Source organism: Archocentrus centrarchus, chromosome 12, assembly GCF_007364275.1.
Source record: "Archocentrus centrarchus isolate MPI-CPG fArcCen1 chromosome 12, fArcCen1, whole genome shotgun sequence".
Taxonomy (NCBI): domain Eukaryota; kingdom Metazoa; phylum Chordata; class Actinopteri; order Cichliformes; family Cichlidae; genus Archocentrus; species Archocentrus centrarchus.
Genome location: NC_044357.1, coordinates 9777059 through 9795868, shown reverse-complemented (window position 1 = coordinate 9795868; position 18810 = coordinate 9777059). Strand labels below are relative to the sequence as shown.

General features: G+C 40.7%; 3 protein-coding genes across 5 annotated transcripts; 2 read left to right on the top strand and 1 right to left on the bottom strand.

Annotated features, from left to right (window-relative positions):
• The first annotated feature begins 1748 nt into the window (after positions 1-1748).
• Positions 1749-9860, top strand: gmcl1 (germ cell-less, spermatogenesis associated). 2 transcript variants are annotated; one of them, XM_030742661.1, is made up of 15 exons: positions 1749-2073; positions 3610-3787; positions 3889-4012; positions 4100-4196; positions 4270-4367; positions 4474-4586; positions 4679-4744; positions 5683-5767; positions 5869-5959; positions 6130-6270; positions 6377-6446; positions 6582-6657; positions 6757-6902; positions 7355-7442; positions 7530-9860. In XM_030742661.1, the coding sequence occupies exons 2-15, from the start codon at positions 3612-3614 to the stop codon at positions 7668-7670; spliced, it is 1512 nt and encodes a 503-aa protein (XP_030598521.1). In that variant the 5' UTR covers positions 1749-2073; positions 3610-3611; the 3' UTR covers positions 7671-9860. The 2 variants fall into 2 exon arrangements, with proteins under 2 accessions (XP_030598521.1, XP_030598522.1); XM_030742662.1 differs by having other exon boundaries at positions 3605-3787; positions 7530-7670.
• Positions 9861-9999: 139 nt separating this feature from the next.
• On the bottom strand, positions 10000-13196 carry fam136a (family with sequence similarity 136 member A). The gene is made up of 3 exons (XM_030742663.1): positions 12619-13196; positions 12392-12532; positions 10000-10587 (listed from the first exon to the last, which is right to left on the bottom strand). The coding sequence occupies exons 1-3, from the start codon at positions 12703-12705 to the stop codon at positions 10399-10401; spliced, it is 417 nt and encodes a 138-aa protein (XP_030598523.1). The 5' UTR covers positions 12706-13196; the 3' UTR covers positions 10000-10398.
• A 2019-nt stretch (positions 13197-15215) lies between these two features.
• Positions 15216-18532, top strand: pcyox1 (prenylcysteine oxidase 1). Of its 2 annotated transcripts, XM_030742946.1 has the most exons (8): positions 15231-15261; positions 15403-15454; positions 15667-15811; positions 16563-16769; positions 16866-17040; positions 17120-17331; positions 17433-17585; positions 17684-18532. In XM_030742946.1, exons 3-8 carry the CDS (start codon positions 15691-15693, stop codon positions 18352-18354), a joined length of 1539 nt encoding a protein of 512 aa, XP_030598806.1. In that variant the 5' UTR covers positions 15231-15261; positions 15403-15454; positions 15667-15690; the 3' UTR covers positions 18355-18532. The 2 variants fall into 2 exon arrangements, with proteins under 2 accessions (XP_030598807.1, XP_030598806.1); XM_030742947.1 differs by lacking the exon at positions 15403-15454 and having other exon boundaries at positions 15216-15261.
• Positions 18533-18810: the final 278 nt, after the last annotated feature.

Here is an 18810-nt window from a genome sequence, read left to right as displayed (position 1 = left end):
CGTTTCCGGTCAGTGCGCCGTCAGTCATCAAGCGATCTGAGCCTAAACGGAGGAATATTAACATATAAGAGACAATCGTACTGGCGTATCCTCCATCACCGGGGCTTATCGGGTACAAAGGGATTAAATACACAAACCCATATAATTAATGTCTCATTTTTAGCGCTATAATCAGGGGTCACAGCGGGCCGGACCGAATCCGTAAGTTATGCTCGCGGGACATAAACAGCTTAGCTAGCGCTACTGAAGAGGAGCGAGCATGAAGGGAGTAACGTGTGGCAGGTAAATGCAACGTTTTTAAATGCTCAACAAATATCAGCAAACACACAAAGTGTGTGCAGTTTGTCACACAGTGTGTCTACTAGCTAAAAGAAGAGCTGCTGCATTTCAGGGAGAGCAAAGAGAGAGAAGTTCACTCAGAGATGGAGAAAGAGGACAGGAGAGGAAGAAGAGAGGTTAGATTTAAAGGTAAGGACTGGAAAATAAACTGAAGTATGCTGACTTTGTTTTATTCAAAGATTGTATGAAAATACTGCAGTTTAGTACATAATAAACGGGTTAGCTTGTTGTACTGTATTTACAGTAAAGCTCTGTGTTGGTGCACTTTGTGTTCATGGTCAGAGTTACAGGTTACATCAGTGCAGCAGAGATGAGTTTGAATCAAAGCTGCTGATGCTGAGATTCATTCACTGAATCCAACATTTCTACAGCCTGTATGCTGTCAGTGTAGGGGATGGAGATCAGCTCAGATAGCTGTGAAATACTGGGTTACATCTTTGTGAGTTCACTTCATCCACACAGAGCAGTAAACCTCAGAGCTGCAGCAGCATGTCAGCTGATCACAGCCTGCACACCAACATCATTTACTGGAGCTACAATAGAAAGCTGTGGTTCTTCTCCCCATGCAGAGCCACTACAGCTGATCTTAGTGTTCCTCCACCTTCTGAATCCCACTGTAACCCCTGAGTATCCTCATGTTTGTGTTTAGGTGGAGGCACAGTCACCCTCTACTATGGAGGACACAGAGAACAGAGCTGTGTTTAAATACCCTTTCACAGTTTGTGATTCAAGCTGAGAGCATTCATTAGAATTAAAATTTAGATTGGAATAACGTTTGTGTTCTCATGTATTATTTTATATTATTACAATAATATATAATAAGTTCAGTTCAGTTAGCTTTACACAAAAATAGCAGGTAGAAACGTCCTCCAAAGAGCTACTTTTACTTTCTTACTTTGAGTAAATTTCAGAGCCTGTACTTTTTTACTTTTACTTAAGTAAAGAACTTGAACCAGTACTTCGACTTTTACCAAAGTATTTTTTAACACAAGTACTTGTACTTCTACTTAAGTACAGAATGTCAGTACTTTTGCCACCTCTGTTTATATCCACCACAATGTTTTTATTTCAAAGTACAGTTCCTGTTAAGTAAAAAAATAAATAAATGCTTTAGGACTAATAAACCAGAACCCATCAGTATTCTATTTAAAAAAAAAAAAAAAAAAAAAAAATATATATATATATATATATATATATATATATATATATATATATATATATATATATATATATATATATATATATATATATATATATATATATATATATATATATGATCTTTTTTTTTAAATTCACACTTCTGTAATTACCACGTCTCACAGTAGTTGGCGCTGCTATGCTCAGCTGCTACATATGTGACGTAAAACCGTAGCTGGATACCACCGTGAGACGAAGAAGAACCAAAAAAAACAAAAAACAAAAAACCCCGCAGCTTCGGAGGTTTTCTGTTACAGCCCATCTGCTGTTTCTTGTTTAACCTTCGCTGTAATTTAGAAAAATGTAACTGGAAGCAGAGTCAGTTGCGCGTTCTGGAGGCCTGTGTGGAGCAGCAGCCGGTCAGAAAAAACGGTGTTACTGTTTTTATGCACGCTTCTTTCCTGTGAATGTGGCAGCTAAGCTAGCTCTCTGAGGCTGGCTCGTCAGCGTTTGAGCTGAGACAATCAGCCGGTGTTTACCGTCCACATTAAAACCTCACACGTCTCCCTCTCAGCCTTCTCCTGCCATAATCAGCAGGTGAGTCAGCCGAGTCGGCGTCTCCCGGGGGTAAACATACTCGGATCAGACTGTTGTGGACACGTGTAGCAAACGTCATTCAAGGTTTTATTTTGGAAAAAAATACATTCAGCCTGTATTATGAAATACAAACAGTAAGGTCACATTTGGGCTTTCTAAAAATCAGGTCTACATGTAACAACTTATGAACAAAGGAGTCTGCAACTTGCTTTTCTCTGGATCTCTAACTAGTTTGATGAGGCCAGTTTTTAGTGAAAGCTTCAAAGATCAGTATTGTTCAAGGAAATGAAAGGGTGTAGTTTATTTGTCTGCTGCTGTCATAACAAATAATATTCAAACATTTGTGTCCTTTCACTATAGAGTCAGGTTATACAAGTCATACAAGGAAGCTTTGGTGCCTTATATACCACAATATTTGTATTCATTTAGTTATACTTTCATTTATTAAGCTCCTTATTGAGTTACATTCAGCTCTCATTATTTATTTATATTTTTACATCCTACTTGTTTCTATTTAATTACCTCCTTTGTGTATTTCTGTCTGATTTAGCTGTTTTTTTTTTTTTTGTCTTTATATATATAACTCTTGTATTTAGTGTTCTGGGTGCTGGGTGGTTATTTCCTAACACATGGAAAGTATATCTGATCTTATTTTAATTTGTAATGTACTTTTAAGATATGCAGTCTAATGTCATACAGGGCTGTCCAAAAGTCTTGAGCCACCTTTCATTTCTTCATATTTGTAGAGTTTGTAGAATTCTAACAAGCTTGAAAGTCAATATTTGGTTTCACAAATAGTTCTCCAGGCTTCTTGAAGGACATTCAAAGCTCTTCTTTGGATGTGAGCTGCCTATTGTTCTGTTTTCTGTCAAGATGATCCCACACTGCTTCAATAATGTGGAAGTCCAGGACTGGTGGTCTACCATTCTGTGTTCTTGCTGAAATGTATCCCCAAACCATGACCTAGCCTCCACCGTGTGTTACAGATAATTATAGACACTCAGTGTTGGACCTTTCTCAACTGAAGGGTCAGATTCCAATCTGAGGTCGTGTGTCAGGTCTTTGCTGGATATTTTCTCCTGTTTCTTAAGGACATGTCCTTCAGATACTCTTTCATCTACTGTAGATAGTTTTGAGCCCTACCACTTCTTCTTTTTGTCCTCCACTTGTCCACTTATGCCAAGTTTTGTTACAGAGAAAAACTTTGAAATATCTTGAGAAAGCCTGGAGAACTATTGATCAAAACAACTTTAAAAAAAAATACAAAAAAGCAAAATATAAAGAAGTGATGGCTCAAGAGTTTTGCACAGTACTGTATCTGTGGATTCTTTTGATTGTTGAACAAAACAGACATTTTGTCAGGATGTCACCTGTGGCCACTTGAAATTTACTGTATTTGCACCACAGTGAACCCTTTACTTACAGCAGCTACTACTCCAATGATACTGAGTCATACAGCTCTGATGCACTGTCAAGCTACATTGTACATAGCTGACCTGCTATTTTTGATTGTTTTACATCTCTTTGAAAGCGCAGAAATGGGAATTCTGGGCAGCAGGTTTCAGCCGCCCTCTCAGGGACCAGAGGAGGCTGCAGAGGGCACAAGTGCCAGCCGCAAACATAGCTGTGAGTGTAAGAAGAGGAAACGAAATGCCCAGTGTGACTGCGACAGTGAACAGGAGGACGACGATGCCATACTCGACACTCCTCGCAGGCAAGTCTAGTTAAAGGACCAATAATGAGGTCAGCATCGTGTCTTTCACTCGTCAGTGTTTTGTCTAACCCTGTTTTTGTTTTTATGTTTTCCTTGAGCAGGAAGAAATTAAAAAGCACATCCAAATACATTTATCAGACCTTGTTTCTGAATGGGGAAAACAGTGACATTCGTATCTGTGCTCTGGGACAGGAGTGGAACCTCCACAAAGTGTACCTGTGTCAGGTAAAACAAACACACGCACCAAGGCATCTTCAAAACAGTGATTGTTACATTCCTTAATATGGCTTATCATTACCTTGCACTTTTCAGTCAGGGTATTTCTCCAGTATGTTCAGTGGCTCCTGGAAGGAGTCCAACATGATGGAAATCAATCTGGAGATCCCTGATCAGAACATTGATACTGAAGGTGAGAGTCATGGACAGCAGATGCTAACTGGCCTGCTTGTCACTGACTGATGGTTCTTTATGTTCCTGTGTAGCTCTGCAAGTCGTGTTTGGATCGCTGTACCGTGACGACGTTCTGATCAAACCCAGCAGAGTCGTCAGTATTCTTGCTGCTGCTTGTATGCTGCAGCTGGTCAGTACATGTAAAGCAATTCACTGAAATGAGAAGCAGCTTTATTTTGTACGATTGTAGTTATATGATACACAATCTAAAGAAGTTTCATGGTCTGTGTTGACAGGATGGTTTGATCCAGCAGTGTGGTGAAACCATGAAGGAAAACATCAGCGCAAAGACTGTGTGTGGCTACTATGCTTGTGCTAGCATCTACGGCCTAGATTCAGTCATGAAAAAGTGAGAAAGTTGACACATGTGGATCATTTTAATTATATAAACGTGTGTATACATATGCTTATGTATCTGTGTGTGTTTCTCTCTTTCTGCAGGTGTCTCGAGTGGCTTCTAAACAACCTGATGACCCACCAAAATGTCGACCTGATGAAAGAACTCGGGTATGTTTGACTCAGAGTATTTAATGAATTTACCTTCATATTATGAAAACTTTGTGTTTTGGACCCTCAGAGTACATTGGCTGTGCCAGATTTTGCACTTAATTTTCCACCATTTTTTTTTTTTTTTTAGCCCTTATAATAACTTTATAGGTAAAGGAGATATCCACATGAAATTTTCAGACCTGGAAAACAGTTAAGCTCTATTTAAAAACTGAAAACCCATCAATTCTACATCAACTGTGTTCACAGTCTAAATCACAATCTAGTTTTTGTTCAGCACAATTTTTTTTCTGTAACCAGCTTTAGTTTCAGTGCCAGTTTAATGTATATGACATAGACAAATAAAAGCAAGTGTTGGTACTCTGTTTTCTGATAATTAACTGGGGAAATCTTCAATTAGGGGTTTTGGGTGAACTTTCAAGGGTCAAATCAGCATGCAGGATAGGTGGCTTTTAAAAACAAGTTACAGCAAGTGAAAGGCCCTCTGTAACAGTAGTCACAGCTACTTGTGGGTTCTCTCAGTACACACACAGCCAGAGGACAGTTCGTGTTGTTACCAAGCTTTTACTCATTTTGCCTCACACTCTGGACCTTGACTCTGCACTCGCTGGTATTTGCCCATTTCACTATTTACAATACATAGACTCGCCTCCCATGGAGACCCGTCCTCCACAACTGCTCCACCTGCAGCTGAGTCCAGAACTACACTCCACCTCCACGTCCTCTTTTTTTTTTTTTTTTTTGGACACAGGTTCATCTTCTGAGATTTCTTCTATGTAAAAATAATTGGGAACTGTTTTTTTCAGATTAAGTTGATTGTCATGTGGTCCTTATGCACATGAGTTGATGTGCAGACAAACCTTCATTTAAGTTGTTACAATCCAGTTTGGTGCTTTGGCTTGGTACACTCACTAACTGGCTTCGCACTGCATTTACAGGGTGGAGGTGATGGAGCAACTCATCCAGTCCTCAGACCTGTTTGTCATGCAAGTGGAGATGGATGTTTACACTGCTCTGAAAAAGGTTGAAAGCAACACATTCATATACCCTATCAATCTCATAAACAGCCACCACACTACCATGCATGCTTGAACTGGTCTCGTCATAATCTCCTCTTTCTGCAGTGGATGTTTCTGCAGCTCAATCCGTTGTGGGACGGTCCAATCAAGCAGCTTCTGGCTGACGCTGATGCCTGGCTTTGCAAACGCAGGACAGGTACTGTAATCCACATCAGGTGAAATCACCAAGGTTCTAATAGTTAACTAAAATTAAACCACAAATTGAACTGAATTGGAAACGTGAATTCAAAATGAAATTGGAATTTAAAAAAAAGTAATTAGATTAGTGCTGGTAATCACACTTTTCTCTTTAACCTTTATCCACAGATCTGTGTGAGAAGGAGCCCTTCTTGAACACAGATGAAGGGGTGCCTTTTCGGTCAGTGTTCAAGTTTGTGCGTCTCCAGTATATCATCAACGACCTCGCATCTGCACGCATCCTGGAGAGGGACAACATTTTGCCTCCTGGTAATATGCAGCTCCAACTGAAGTAATTTCATCATAGATGTGCTTATTTTCCTTTGTATGGCTATTTTAACATCTCTTTCTCGCATTTATGTACTTTATGCTATAGAGTGGCTAACATGTGTGTATAAAAACCAGTGGTTCGCCATGCTGCGGACAGAATTTGAGAATGATAACGGGTAAGAACCTGAAACTTCAAATGAGTCACTAGATTGAATTTAGGCTAATGTTGTGGTGTTTTGATATGACACACAGATCAGATGCAGTGAAGATGCTTTTAATGCAGTTGTGATGACAAAAACTTCTGTCATTAGTCCTCAGGAACCCAACAAAGAGGAGTTTGAGCTGAGCAGCATGAGGTGTGGCAGGAAGCTGATTAAAGATGGAGATGTGAGTTTGTCCACATTACACTGATGTTTGTTTCCTCTCAGTTGTTGTATATGGATTCCTTTCTACAAGAGAAACACAGTGAGATTTCCGTTTTCGCAGTACTGCTGGAGGTGGACGGGCTTTAACTTTGGTTTCGACCTGCTGGTGACCTACACAAACCGCTTCATCGTCTTCAAGAGGAATACTCTGAGTCAGCCATGCGGGGGCGCGGTCAGTCTACAACTTCGGAGACATTTGGCATACAGGTCAGCGGTGCAGGCAACCAGACTGTATCATGCAATAGAAGCAGAGAAAGTACAATGATCATATTGAACTAAATGCTCACGCAAACAGACTTAGTTGCTATACTTCTCAATTTTCTATAATTATTTTGTAAGGGGCAGCACAGTGGCATGGTGGTTAGCACTGTTTCCTCACAGCTAGAACGTCTGGGTTTGAATCCACCTTGGCCAGGGCCTTTCTGTGTGGATTGTGCATGTTTGTGTGGGCTATAAACAGTTTACAGCTGATAATGTATTGAACCTATGAGAGTTAGAAACTACCTTTTTCTTGCCATCTATTTGCAGGCTTTGCCACCTGCTAGTGGTAGCTTCATGCTGTTAAACTGCATGTCACCTCTTTGCAACAAATTGAATTAGCCTGGCAGCAAAACATCGATTTGAAAGTTTTGCCTATCTTTGAACGTCTTTGTTTCAAGGTTACGTCTTGCCTCCTTTGACAACCGTGGAAAGCTGGTCTGCAGTCGCTCAACCGGTTACCAGCTGCTCACTCTCGAGAAAGACCAGGTCAGTAAATACTCGCTAGTCACGCCGTCATTTATAAAGGGCAGTTGTACATTTGGGTAACATACTTCCATTCCTTCAATCCCTCAGGAGTATGTGGTGATGAACCTGGACAGCAGGCTGTTATCATTCCCCCTCTATGTGTGCTGCAACTTCCTCTATACATCGCCTCCATCAGACCACCGTCCAGACTCCTCAGAACAAGAAAGTTCTGCTCGCAGTTTGTCTTGATGCTCGTTCATCAGCCATTAGCTGCTGCCATTCCTGTGGTACTGCAGAGACACTTGACACAAACTTCAATGTACAATCCACGGCCTCATTTAATGCCATTTTGACACTGGACATGCATGCTCTCTAGCTCAGTGAGGTGTTTTGGAGAAAAATGTTTTGTATCTATGTCTACCTGGGGTTTACAGTATAATGAAGACCTATAAGAGTGGTCAAGAGGGATTGGACCACCTTTTGCTCTCAGAGAAACTTCTCTCCACCTTGTACCTCTGCTGTGAACTGTCTGCACTGGGATGCTGGACCATTCTTAACGATGGAAAACCTCCAGGTTTTTGGAGAAGCTTAAAGTCTGCTCGACTCATCGCTTATAGACTTTAATTTTAAGATGTGGTCATTAAGCAGACTTTTAGGGTTTGAATTTACACTTTGTTTTTCACTGTGTACAGGGCATTGTCATCTGGGAACATGGAAACATGAACAAACACAGTGAAACTGAATCGTTCCATCACATTTCAGAGCCGTCATCTGACCATTTCCTAAAAGGGTTTTAGATAGAAAAATTGTGCATTAATTAATGATAAAAGTAAACTCATCGTTGCATTGCTGCTGCATAAGAAGTCACACAGCTTTTTAGCGAAATGTACGGCTGCTGGTAACAGCAGACAGACAAAATATGAAATGACAAATGCAGTAAAAAAAAGGCAGGATTTTATTACTGTGTAGCTTTCATAGGTCCCTCTGAGTTGGCCATGTGCACCAGCATCAAGAGTTTAAAAAGTCAGACTTAACCCAGTAATCCTCCCTCGTTAAACCTGAGGTTGCAGTAATATTTATTCGTTGGCCGCATTTTCTATTATTACACCAGCTTTCTGATGTTCACAACACAATCTTTTTTCAGATTCGCAAAAACAACTGATAGATTCTGCAGTATTTACCTGTTTAATGATATTGAGTCAGTGACCTGCTCTTTTATAGTGCAGCTGCTTCCTGTTTTGCACTCTAGAATCAATACATTAAGAACCGTTTAAGTTGTGTTTTTGAATACTTACATTAATTTGGGCAATATTTGTTTAGTGGTTTTCTAAATCTGTTACATGGTTTTGATATCTAATAGGGGTGAGCATTAACAGTGATTTTATTTGGCCATTATTTATTTTTTTTAACTTCATTTTTATTTGTGTGAATGTACTTTTGCAAACAAATTCTCCACTGCCAATAAATCTGCCCTCTAACATGGGCTGTGGTGCTATCACACAATCGCTGCATCCAGTGAAAATCTTTATTGCAGCTGCAAGGTTATGTTAACATGTCAGTATCAACTGTAGTTATCACATTGGTGTGGCTAATTCTAAATATTCAATAATTTGTTTCATTTATCATGTGGTCACTAGCATTCTTGTATATCCTCTGCACCCCTCTTTAGTCAGAAGGTTCAAAGATCAGTGTGCTGGTGGCATCTTTTGTTTTACTTGGCTCCTCTCCAGAGTCTGATCTCTGCAGTAATAAATGAATTTGTCTTAGAAGTCTACAGGCTGAAAACAGCCCGGGTCACCAAAGAGATTCTTATCTAATCAAGAGTTCTGTATTACCGCTTTACTGCTAGCTAATCTAGAGCTGAACCCAATCACTGCAATGGGGAAAACAGTGAAATCTGCAGAGGCAGCCAACGTAAGGAGAAATTACCGCCCAACTTCTGCTACATTATAGTTGGTTCTCAGCCCTGTAAGAAATATGGGCTGGTTCCCATAAGACACCGAAGCGCCGCACCAACAGTGGAACCAGCACCACATCACTGGCGTTAAAAAAAAAAAAAAAGTGTAAAGAACACTTGTTTCACAGCTGTACATTTTATAGGATGTAAAGGACCAAAAGTAAGTTGTGATGTCAGCAGGCACACTCATCGTCTACCTGCTGACTTCTTGGCTTTAACTCTGTTTATTTTGTCATTTCTACAAACACGAGTTCACGTCCGTGTTTTCCAGCTAGGCTGCATAATTCAACCTGTGCAATTAAAAAGCTTTTCTAAGTAAGCAGATTTCAAACTGTAACATTAGTTGTGTGGCTTACATCAGGTCTGCAGTGTGTTCATTGCTCCTTTTATATCATTTACTCAGGCTGAAGACCTGACAGTGTTGCCTTTGTACCACTATGTGTATATAATAGAATATACCCCACTGCTGTCATTAAAATACATGCAACAAAAGTGTTATTTGTTTTTTCTTCCGTGTTGTTGGAGTAATGCATTCAAAGGAAGTTTTCATTTGTTTAATTCAGAGATATAAACTCATCTGAACAATTTCAACAAATTAAATGTAAAGGAAAAAACGAGGGCTCATGATTCTGAGGAGTTTCATTGAGAATACAAAATCCTTTGTGAGGATTACACTGGTTGGTTTACTTTACGCTTTGAAATGCAACACAGATCTGCATTAAATACATTAACCAAGTTTCACAAATGCACACCATCAGGTTGTTTGTTCACACACTACAACATGACACCTGATGCATTACTGGATTTCTTACCTGCTGCAGATAAAGTCAGATTTAACAGGCCGAGAACCTTTATCTCAAAGTTTAAATCTCTATACACCAAGATTAATAACCAGTCTTTAAACTCTCGCTCCGCACCTCCAGCCCTTCATTCCTCAGACAAATAACCCCGCACTGCTGCGTGTGCGTCCAGTGAGCCCGAGCTGTCCCCAGGACGGACTGCAGCCATTCATCCTGCTCCTCACTGCCGTATAGAGTCCAAGTTCTCTTTCATTCGTCGCGTCATGCTGGGGATCAGGTTAATGTGGTCATCCACACAACTGCCCACGCAGCGCTCCATCAACGATCGAACAGCTGGCTCCTTGGCACCGGAGTCAAAGAGATCCTTTGCCTTGTCGTTGCAGGTCATCGTGCATCTGGTCAGACGGTCCTGAAGGTAGGCCAAGAAGAAGGCTTAGACTTTGTATTTTTTTTTTTTTTATTTTAAGATGACTAATGCATCCAATCTGACCAGTTGGAGAAACACTTGCTCTGAATATGAAGCGGTTAAACACAGAATATCGACTGAACAAGGAACAGCTGCTGCAGACAAAGCAGTGATGTGTTTGAGAGCAGAAAAGCACTGTCCAGTAGTTTAGTATTAAATGCACTTTATAAATGTGTGAGGGCTTTAAATGTTTTGGTCAGTAAGACTGGAGAAGAGCAACTATATTAATAAACCTTTGCCTATTTGAAGCCAGGACAGAAAGCTGGTAAAAATGCCACCTGTGTAAGTTAACAGTATTATCAACATCCCAAAATCTATCATTAAATTATGGGAGAATCTGATTGATTATAATCAACTATTTCAGCTTTTATTCTATCACCAGCAGCCTCAATGGTGCTTACAGACCTGAGAGCAAGTAAAGACAAAATATAAAATCAGTTGCAGGCTCAGTCTGTGTGAATTTATTTGTAGAGTAAAACTCTAATCTTAACCTTAACCTGTACCAGAGCAGGTTATGTTTGCAGCATCAGTTATCACGGGGAGATACAGTGGTCCAATTTTGTAGTACAGAAAACCCAGAGTTAACCCTTAAGTTACCTGGATTAGAGGAAATCCTGCTTCATCGTACAGGCCTCTGGATGCCTTTCAGTCACTGAGTCAACCATGAACTCCTCTGTATACCAAAGTATTCTAGAGTCAAATGTGAGGCCATCTAAAAGTGTGCTGGGTCATGCAAAATGACAATGATCCCAAGCACAGCAGCAAATCCTCAACAGAATGGCTGCAAAAGAAAAGAATCAAGGTGCTGCAATGGCTCAAAGTCCAGAGCATACAAACCTCAATGAACTGAAGCAATGCTGTAAAGAAGAGTGGGCCAAAATTCCTCCATAACTATGTAAGAGACTGATGAAGCCATACAGAAAAGAAGTGCTTTAGGTTATTGCCTGCTGCGGAAGGTGGTTCTACAACCTACTGAATTATGGGGTGTGCTTAGTTTTTCATAAGACTCTCTGCAGTCCTCAGAAAAACATTATTTTTGTCCTTATTTTCTTGGTTTGCATGTGAAGCTTATTTCTCCTCAGGGATACTGATACAAAATATATCCTGAATATATATATATCCTACCGTATACCCAGTTAACACCTGAGTACCCTGCATCAGAATTAAAATACCTGAGACTGCTGGAGAATGAATGAAAAAATTGCAAAAATACACATTTTTTTTAATTATACTTTTAGTTTTTTGTCTAGGAAATCATTTAATATATCTGTTATTTAGGTTCAAAATTAAGTGACATTAATTTTTTATGTTTACACAATATGTCAAGATACAGGAAACTGGTAATGGTTTGGTGTGCGAGTTTGTGCCCACGGCTATGTTTATCCCAGAGACCCTCCATGTAGAAAAATAGTTTGACTTCTTCTTTCAGCTCCGCCCTTCAGGGGTCACCACTGCGGATCATCTGCCTCCATTTATCCCTACCATCCTCCTCTGTCACACCAACACTCTGCATTTCCTCCTTCACTACATCCATGAGTCTTCTTGGAGGTCTTCCTCTTTTCATCCTGCCTGGTTGCTCCATCTTCAACATCCTTTGTCCAGTATATCCACTTTCCCTCCTCTGCACATGTCCAAACCATCTCAGCCTAGCCTCTCTAACTTCGTGTGTCCCCGGTATAAGGTTTTAAAACGTCATACATTAGAAGTGATGCTGACAGGTGTTCTTGCAGCGTTTGCAGTGATTTACCTGAAACTTCTCCAGCTCTGAAGTGACCAACCCCTGAGCTTTGGCCAGAGGTGTGTGACACGTCTCGATGCACTGATGCACCTGAGCCATGGTGTCTGTGGAGCGGTCGCAGCACTCTGCGCTGCATCTGAACATGCGCCCCTGCAACGGGAACAAACAAACTGTTACCATCCGGACACGCATCTGCGTACACCACGCAGAGATCCGACCGTATGCAGACATCCTACCTGCATTTTACGGATGTGTTCCCTCTCCAGGCTTTGGACCATGTCTTCGACCACTGTCTGCACGCGTGCCTGATGAGCTTCCGCCATGTCTGTTCACTCTGAAGACACCTCAAAGTCCGCTCAGATATTCACGACAAGCTTATTATCCAACCCGGACCGGACTCACCTACCTGCGGGGTCCCCCAAACTTCTCTACTTTACAATTTGGTAATAAGTAAGGTCACCTCCATTCAAGCATGGTTCAAGAGGAGAGGTAATTGCGTCACTTCCGATTTTCTTCTTCGTCTTCTTCTTCTAGAGTAATGGCAGTTGGTAAACAATGAATAGTGCCTTACCACCAACAACTGTTATGTCGTTAAAAAAAACTCCCCAAAGTCGCATTTCCTTGTACAATGCTTTCCCATGATAAATTATTCATCACTTAAACCAGCATGTCCAAGTCTAAGTTTCGATATGATCATTTCCTCTCTCCTCCTCCTTCCTGTACTTCTCATTTCTCCTACTTTCCTTTGAATTCTATAAATCAGCAAACAGGCCCAGCTGTACACACACACAGACAAAAATAAAGAGATAAATATTCACACACATCCACGTCGATCCCTCTCCGAATGAGGGCCAATGGCCCCCCGGGCCAGGAATCTCTAATCTCCTAAGTAGTAGCCTAAGGTGCTATTAAAATTGAGGGGCAGACAACAGTGAAAAGGTGAGTGGGGATCACCTCAGTAGCCCCACCCACCTCTGGGTTACCCACCTGCCCCCAAAGTCCTATGTATGTAGTGATGTGTTGTGAGCTGTAGTGACTACAGTGTAATTAAACAAGAAGGGGTGGGAGGCCATACGGCAGGGAATCATTCCATCGCATTTCAGAGCTGTCATCTAACAATTTCCCAAAAAGGTCTTAAGAAGAGAAATTGTGCATTAATTAAGAATAAAAGTAAACTCATAGTTGTGTTGCTGCTGCATAAGAAGTCACACATCTGTTTAGTGAAATTTACGGCTGCTTGTAACAACAACAAAAAAAAATGAAACGACAAATGCAAAAAGAAAATTAACAGTGATTTTATTTGGCCATTATTTAATTTTTTTTTAAAGTTCATTTTTATTTGTATAAACGTACTTTTGCAAACAATAAATCTGCCCTCTGACACGGGCTGTGGTGCTGTCACACAATCTCTGAATCCAGTGAAAATCTTTATTGCAGCTGCAAGGTTGTGTGTTAATTACAGTGGATATTGACCTATTATCATATTGTTATGGCTAATTCTGAATATTCAATTATCATTTGTATCATTTTTATTTATCAGGTGGTCACTACCATTCTTGTATATCCTTTCCTGAATGAGTCTGTTGAGAATGATGTAGTATTAGGCGTAGATATATAAGTTAAGAAAACTGAAGGCTGATCAGTAACTGTTTACACAACTCTTTAGTCAGAAGGTTCAAAGATCAGTGTGGCTAAAAACAGCCAAGGTCACCAAAGAGTTTTTATCTAATCTGAGTTCTCTATTACCTCTTTACTGCCAGCTCATCTAGAGCTGAGCCCACTCACTGCAATGTGAAATTTGCAGAGGCAAATTTCACCAGTGTATTTTGTGATAATGATGTTGAATCTAGAGATTATTTGTTTTTCCACTGTATGTATTCTGAAGCCTTTGGGCACATACAGTGTTTATGATTGGTTATTCCCAAAAGTGTTTCAGCTAGAAAAATTCTGTCAAAAGGACATTATGTATGGACTTATTATAAAAAATGAAAAAAATTACTTTTTAGTAAACATTATTTTGATTCTAGGGAAAACATATATAACCATAAATTCTGTGCATTCTTCAATGAGCTTCTTATATATTAAAGTCCTTAAAATAATGTAAAATGTGAATGCAAAGAAACTTCTTAATATTGTAGAAGAATATAATTTACAAGCCCTGACACTTTTAAGTTACCTTTTTATTTTAATGTTAATTTTAGTTAAGTTGGTTGTGATTTTACTTGTCCTTACGGCACCTTTGTTTTTAAACTCGTGTTTACATGTTGAAGTATTTTATTTCAAATGCTTTGTTGTTTGTACAGATTGATAAATAAAGTATTTACATTTTTAAAAAAAAAGAAAAGAAAAAAGCTCACTTCCATTCATTCACGGTTATGTGGTTAAAAAGCAGGGGTAACTGCGTCACTTCCGATTTTCTTCCGCAGATATTTTTGTAATCTGTTTTGTGACGTCAAAATTAGGAAGCGCGGTTGAAATACACAGTGAAATTCGCTTTTCAACTGAACTAATCTTTATATTTATTTTTCCCGTGATAAACTACAACTTCCGCTCAGCTCCTCCAAACCTGTGAGAGGTGATTTCTTATTATACCTTTCAAAATAAATAAATACAGTTCCAGATTAAAGTTCCGTATAAAGCAGTGCTGAAAAGCAATATCTGCAAAAATTGTGTTAGCTATTCTTCATTATTAGAGACAAGATAAAACCTAACGTTTGCTGCTTCAAAATATTTTGAAATATTTTTTATATTTTTGTACATACTACATACACATTTATCTCTATCACCCGAAAAGAACTTTTTGATGCTTTTATTGTGACAGTCAGCGAGAATACTCGGAAGTGTATCTCAAAAATCAAGCCGACGTGGTCCAACGTGAGGTAACCGTTAAACGAGTTTAGTTAGTTTTAGTTACCTCAGGTTTTTACGGGGCCCTTTATGAATAGTCTAGTTTTGTGTTTAAGCAGTCAGACTAAAGTTTTAGTGAGCTTTAAAATTAGTTTATTATTATCATTTTAAAGCGTGACACTGTGGAGGAGCAACAGCAGCTCTCCTGCAGTGACTTCTGAAATAGTAAGTCCTCAAAGCGTGTCCTTCTATACTTTCTCTTATAAGTTTAAACGCAGGATGTCAGGCGAATGTGTTAATCCTGGTTTGGGCTATTTAAAAAGATATGTTACAGTTTCCTTTATGGTTCGGTTCTTTAAGCCCTGAGTGCAACCTTTAACCAAAACTGATAGGGACTCGAAGTTTTCAGTAACTCCCGTTTTCTTCCTCCTGTGCAGATGCTTCTTAGTGTAGAGCTGTAGATGCCCACGATGAGACTACAAACTCTGTCACTGAGGACGCTGCTGTTCCTGGGGCTTTGGCACACTGGAAGGAGAAGTCTAGCCTCAGCTCCAGAGCTGCAGGAACAACCCAAGAAGATAGGTAAAGCAGTTTCAGGTTGCAGCCAGCAACAAAAACACAGGATTCATGTTTCCTGTTAGAGGACTACTATCATTCTGTCGGCCTTTTTAAAACACATGTTTGTGATTGTTTTCTTTGCTTATTTTGCTATCGCTGCAGGTGACGTTGGCGGCCCTGCGACATGGCGAGTGACGCATAAATCGTGCGACACAACAAATCGATAATGAAATTCGTTGCCAACACTAATCGATTTTTATCCATTCGTTGCTGCAGGCCTAGTCAACAGTAGTTTGCACTTGTTATAAGCTATCTGTATTTCCATTGACAAAGATATCCCTTGAGTGTGAAAATTGACATTGATAGGAATGGAGATGGACACTCCCTCTGCTGTTCTTTTAAGATTAGGCTTAAAACTTTCCTTTTTGTTAAAGCTTATCATTAGGGCTGGATCAGCTGACCCCAAAGTATCCCTATAGTTATACTATATACTGCTGGGGAACTTTATGGTTTCATGTCACGTATAAAAATCTAACTCATATTTTTAGTGCCTATATTAGTCTTAGTCTACATCCGTTATGACACTTTTTCCACTGCAGACAGGTAGAATGTGAATTATCAAACTCCCCTCTTTCAGCTCTTCCCCTCCTCGTCTCTTCCATCATTGGTAGGACAGGAGGAGGAATAAAGTTTCGGAGTGTGGCGTAGCCCCCAATCTAAAGGACATGCAGGTTAATTCATATAGGTTCACATTGCTGTCACTGCTCTTTTAAAGCTGTGGTTGGAGCAGGCATTGGTGGCTCATCGGCAGCATATTACCTGAGGCAAGAGTTTGGACCTGGGGTCAAGATCGACGTGTTTGAAGCCGGCACTGTTGGCGGACGACTGGCAACGGTGAAGATCGGCGACTATGAATATGAGACAGGAGGCTCAGTGATCCATCCTCTCAACTTACACATGAAGCACTTCGTTGATAAATTAGGTAAATTTAAGATCCTAAATGGCTTGGATTAAAGATAAGCTGTGATTTCCACACTTCTTGTGATTTCTGTTTTCTTTTCTTTTCTTTTCCTTTTAGGTATTCCTCCAAGAACAGATGTCCCATCTAAAATGGCGATCTTTGATGGAAAGGAGCTTGTGTTCGAAGAGAGCGATTGGTTCGTAGTAAATTTCTTCCGCATGCTGTGGCGATACGGCTTGAACTTTCTTCGAATGCACATGTGGGTGGAGAGTGTTTTGGATAAATTCATGAGGTGAGGATGCTGTTTTTGTGGCTCCTAAATTTCATTGCTGTTAGGTGCCCTATTTATCTGTACATCCTTTTATGAGCAGAATCTACCAGTACCAGCAGTATGGTTACTCATTCTCCACTGTGGAGAGGCTGTTGCATGCCATGGGAGGCGATAATTTTCTTGCTCTGATGAATCAGACTCTGGAGGAAACTATGATGGGAGAAGGTTTTTCTCAGGTCTTCATCAATGACATTGTTGCACCGATCACTCGTGTCAACTATGGCCAGAGTGTCCGTATCAATGGCTTTGTGGGTATGTTTGAAAACTTGTGGTTTAGCATGTATCTTACTCTCTTTTTTGTTGTTAAATATGATTGATATCTTTAATATAGAGCAAACATGTCTTGTTTTTAGGGGCAGTCTCATTAGCAGGGGCAGATTCAGGCCTGTGGGCAGTGGATGGAGGAAATAAGAAGGTTTGCTCTGGACTGCTTTACAACAGCAAAAGTGAGCTCATCCCTGCTAGAGTGACCTCCATTTCAGTGAAAGTTCGACCATCCAAGAGAAGTACCGTTCACATTACTTCCTGTCGTACAGATCTGGCCTTTGTGTCTTTCTTGATCCTGCATATTTCATCCCAATATCCCTTCATGTCTCGTTTTCAGGCACCACCGTCAGTTTATATGAGATTAACTATGTCGACGAATCGGGATCAGCACACGCTCTTTATGACCTCGTGGTAATAGCAACGCCTCTTCACCAAGGGAAATCTGACATCACATTCTCAGGCTTTTCCCCTCCGATTCCTTCTCACTACCCCGGGCGCTACCACCAGACGGTTGCCACTCTCATCCACGGCTTGCTGAACGTGTCTTACCTGGGGACCACAGAGGCAGCCTCGGAGTTCACTGTGTCTGACGTCCTCACCACGGACTCAAACGGCTCCATCATCAACAGCTTGAGCTCCCTAGACCCTCTGCACATTCCCAAAGGTTACAAACGCCCCCCTGCTAGCCAAACCAAAGTCTGGAAAGTGTTCTCCAAAGAGCCACTGTCCCAGGAGCAGCTGGAGAAGATGTTCCTCTCCTATGATTCAGTGTCTGAAACTAAATGGCTGGCATACCCCGAGTACCGTCCACCACACCGCAAGACCCCTCCTTTCATCCTGCACAACCGGCTGTACTACCTCAATGCTGTGGAGTGGGCAGCGAGTGCCATGGAGATGAGTGCTATCGCTGCCAGGAACGTGGCCCTGCTGGCACACCACCGCTGGCATGAACAAACTGGCAAGATCGACCAAGAAGACCTGCACACCCGCTTGAGAGGAGAACTCTGAAAATTGAGAACTACTTGAAAATTGAAGCAAATCAAACAATTTGATTATACCACTCTTTTATATACACCATATTGCCAAAAGTATTTGCTCATCTACCTTCACACACACACATGAACTTGAGTGACCTCCCATTCTTAATCCATAGGGTTTAATATGATGTCGGCCCACCCTTTGCAGCTATAACAGCTTCAACTCTTCTGGGAAGGCTTTCCACAAGGTTTAGGAGTAGTTATGGGATTTTTTTGGCCATTTTTCCAGAAGTGCATTTGTGAGGTCAGACACTGATGTTGGATGAGAAGACCTGGCTCACAGTCTCCAATCTAATTCATCCCATAGGTGTTGGCCGAGCCCAACTCCTGAAAACAACCCCACACCATAAATCCCCCTCAACCAAACTTTACACCTGGCACAATGCAGTCAGACAAGTACTGTTTTCCTGGCAACTGCCAAACCCAG

What these genes read in the sequence shown, in the direction of transcription:
- gmcl1 (XM_030742661.1), top strand. Translation starts at nt 3,612, where the DNA reads ATGGGAATTCTGGGCAGCAGGTTTCAGCCGCCCTCTCAGGGACCAGAG. An exon ending in TCAGAACATTGATACTGAAG is followed by an intron (nt 4,197 to 4,269) that starts GTGAGAGTCATG and finishes GTTCCTGTGTAG; the next exon opens with CTCTGCAAGTCGTGTTTGGA. An exon ending in GCTTTGCAAACGCAGGACAG is followed by an intron (nt 5,960 to 6,129) that starts GTACTGTAATCC and finishes CTTTATCCACAG; the next exon opens with ATCTGTGTGAGAAGGAGCCC.
- fam136a (XM_030742663.1), bottom strand. Translation starts at nt 12,705, where the DNA reads ATGGCGGAAGCTCATCAGGCACGCGTGCAGACAGTGGTCGAAGACATG. An exon ending in AACACATCCGTAAAATGCAG is followed by an intron (nt 12,533 to 12,618) that starts GTAGGATGTCTG and finishes TTCCCGTTGCAG; the next exon opens with GGGCGCATGTTCAGATGCAG. An exon ending in CAGAGCTGGAGAAGTTTCAG is followed by an intron (nt 10,588 to 12,391) that starts GTAAATCACTGC and finishes GCCTACCTTCAG; the next exon opens with GACCGTCTGACCAGATGCAC.
- pcyox1 (XM_030742947.1), top strand. Translation starts at nt 15,691, where the DNA reads ATGCCCACGATGAGACTACAAACTCTGTCACTGAGGACGCTGCTGTTC. An exon ending in GCACTTCGTTGATAAATTAG is followed by an intron (nt 16,770 to 16,865) that starts GTAAATTTAAGA and finishes TTTTCCTTTTAG; the next exon opens with GTATTCCTCCAAGAACAGAT. An exon ending in AGTTCGACCATCCAAGAGAA is followed by an intron (nt 17,586 to 17,683) that starts GTACCGTTCACA and finishes TCTCGTTTTCAG; the next exon opens with GCACCACCGTCAGTTTATAT.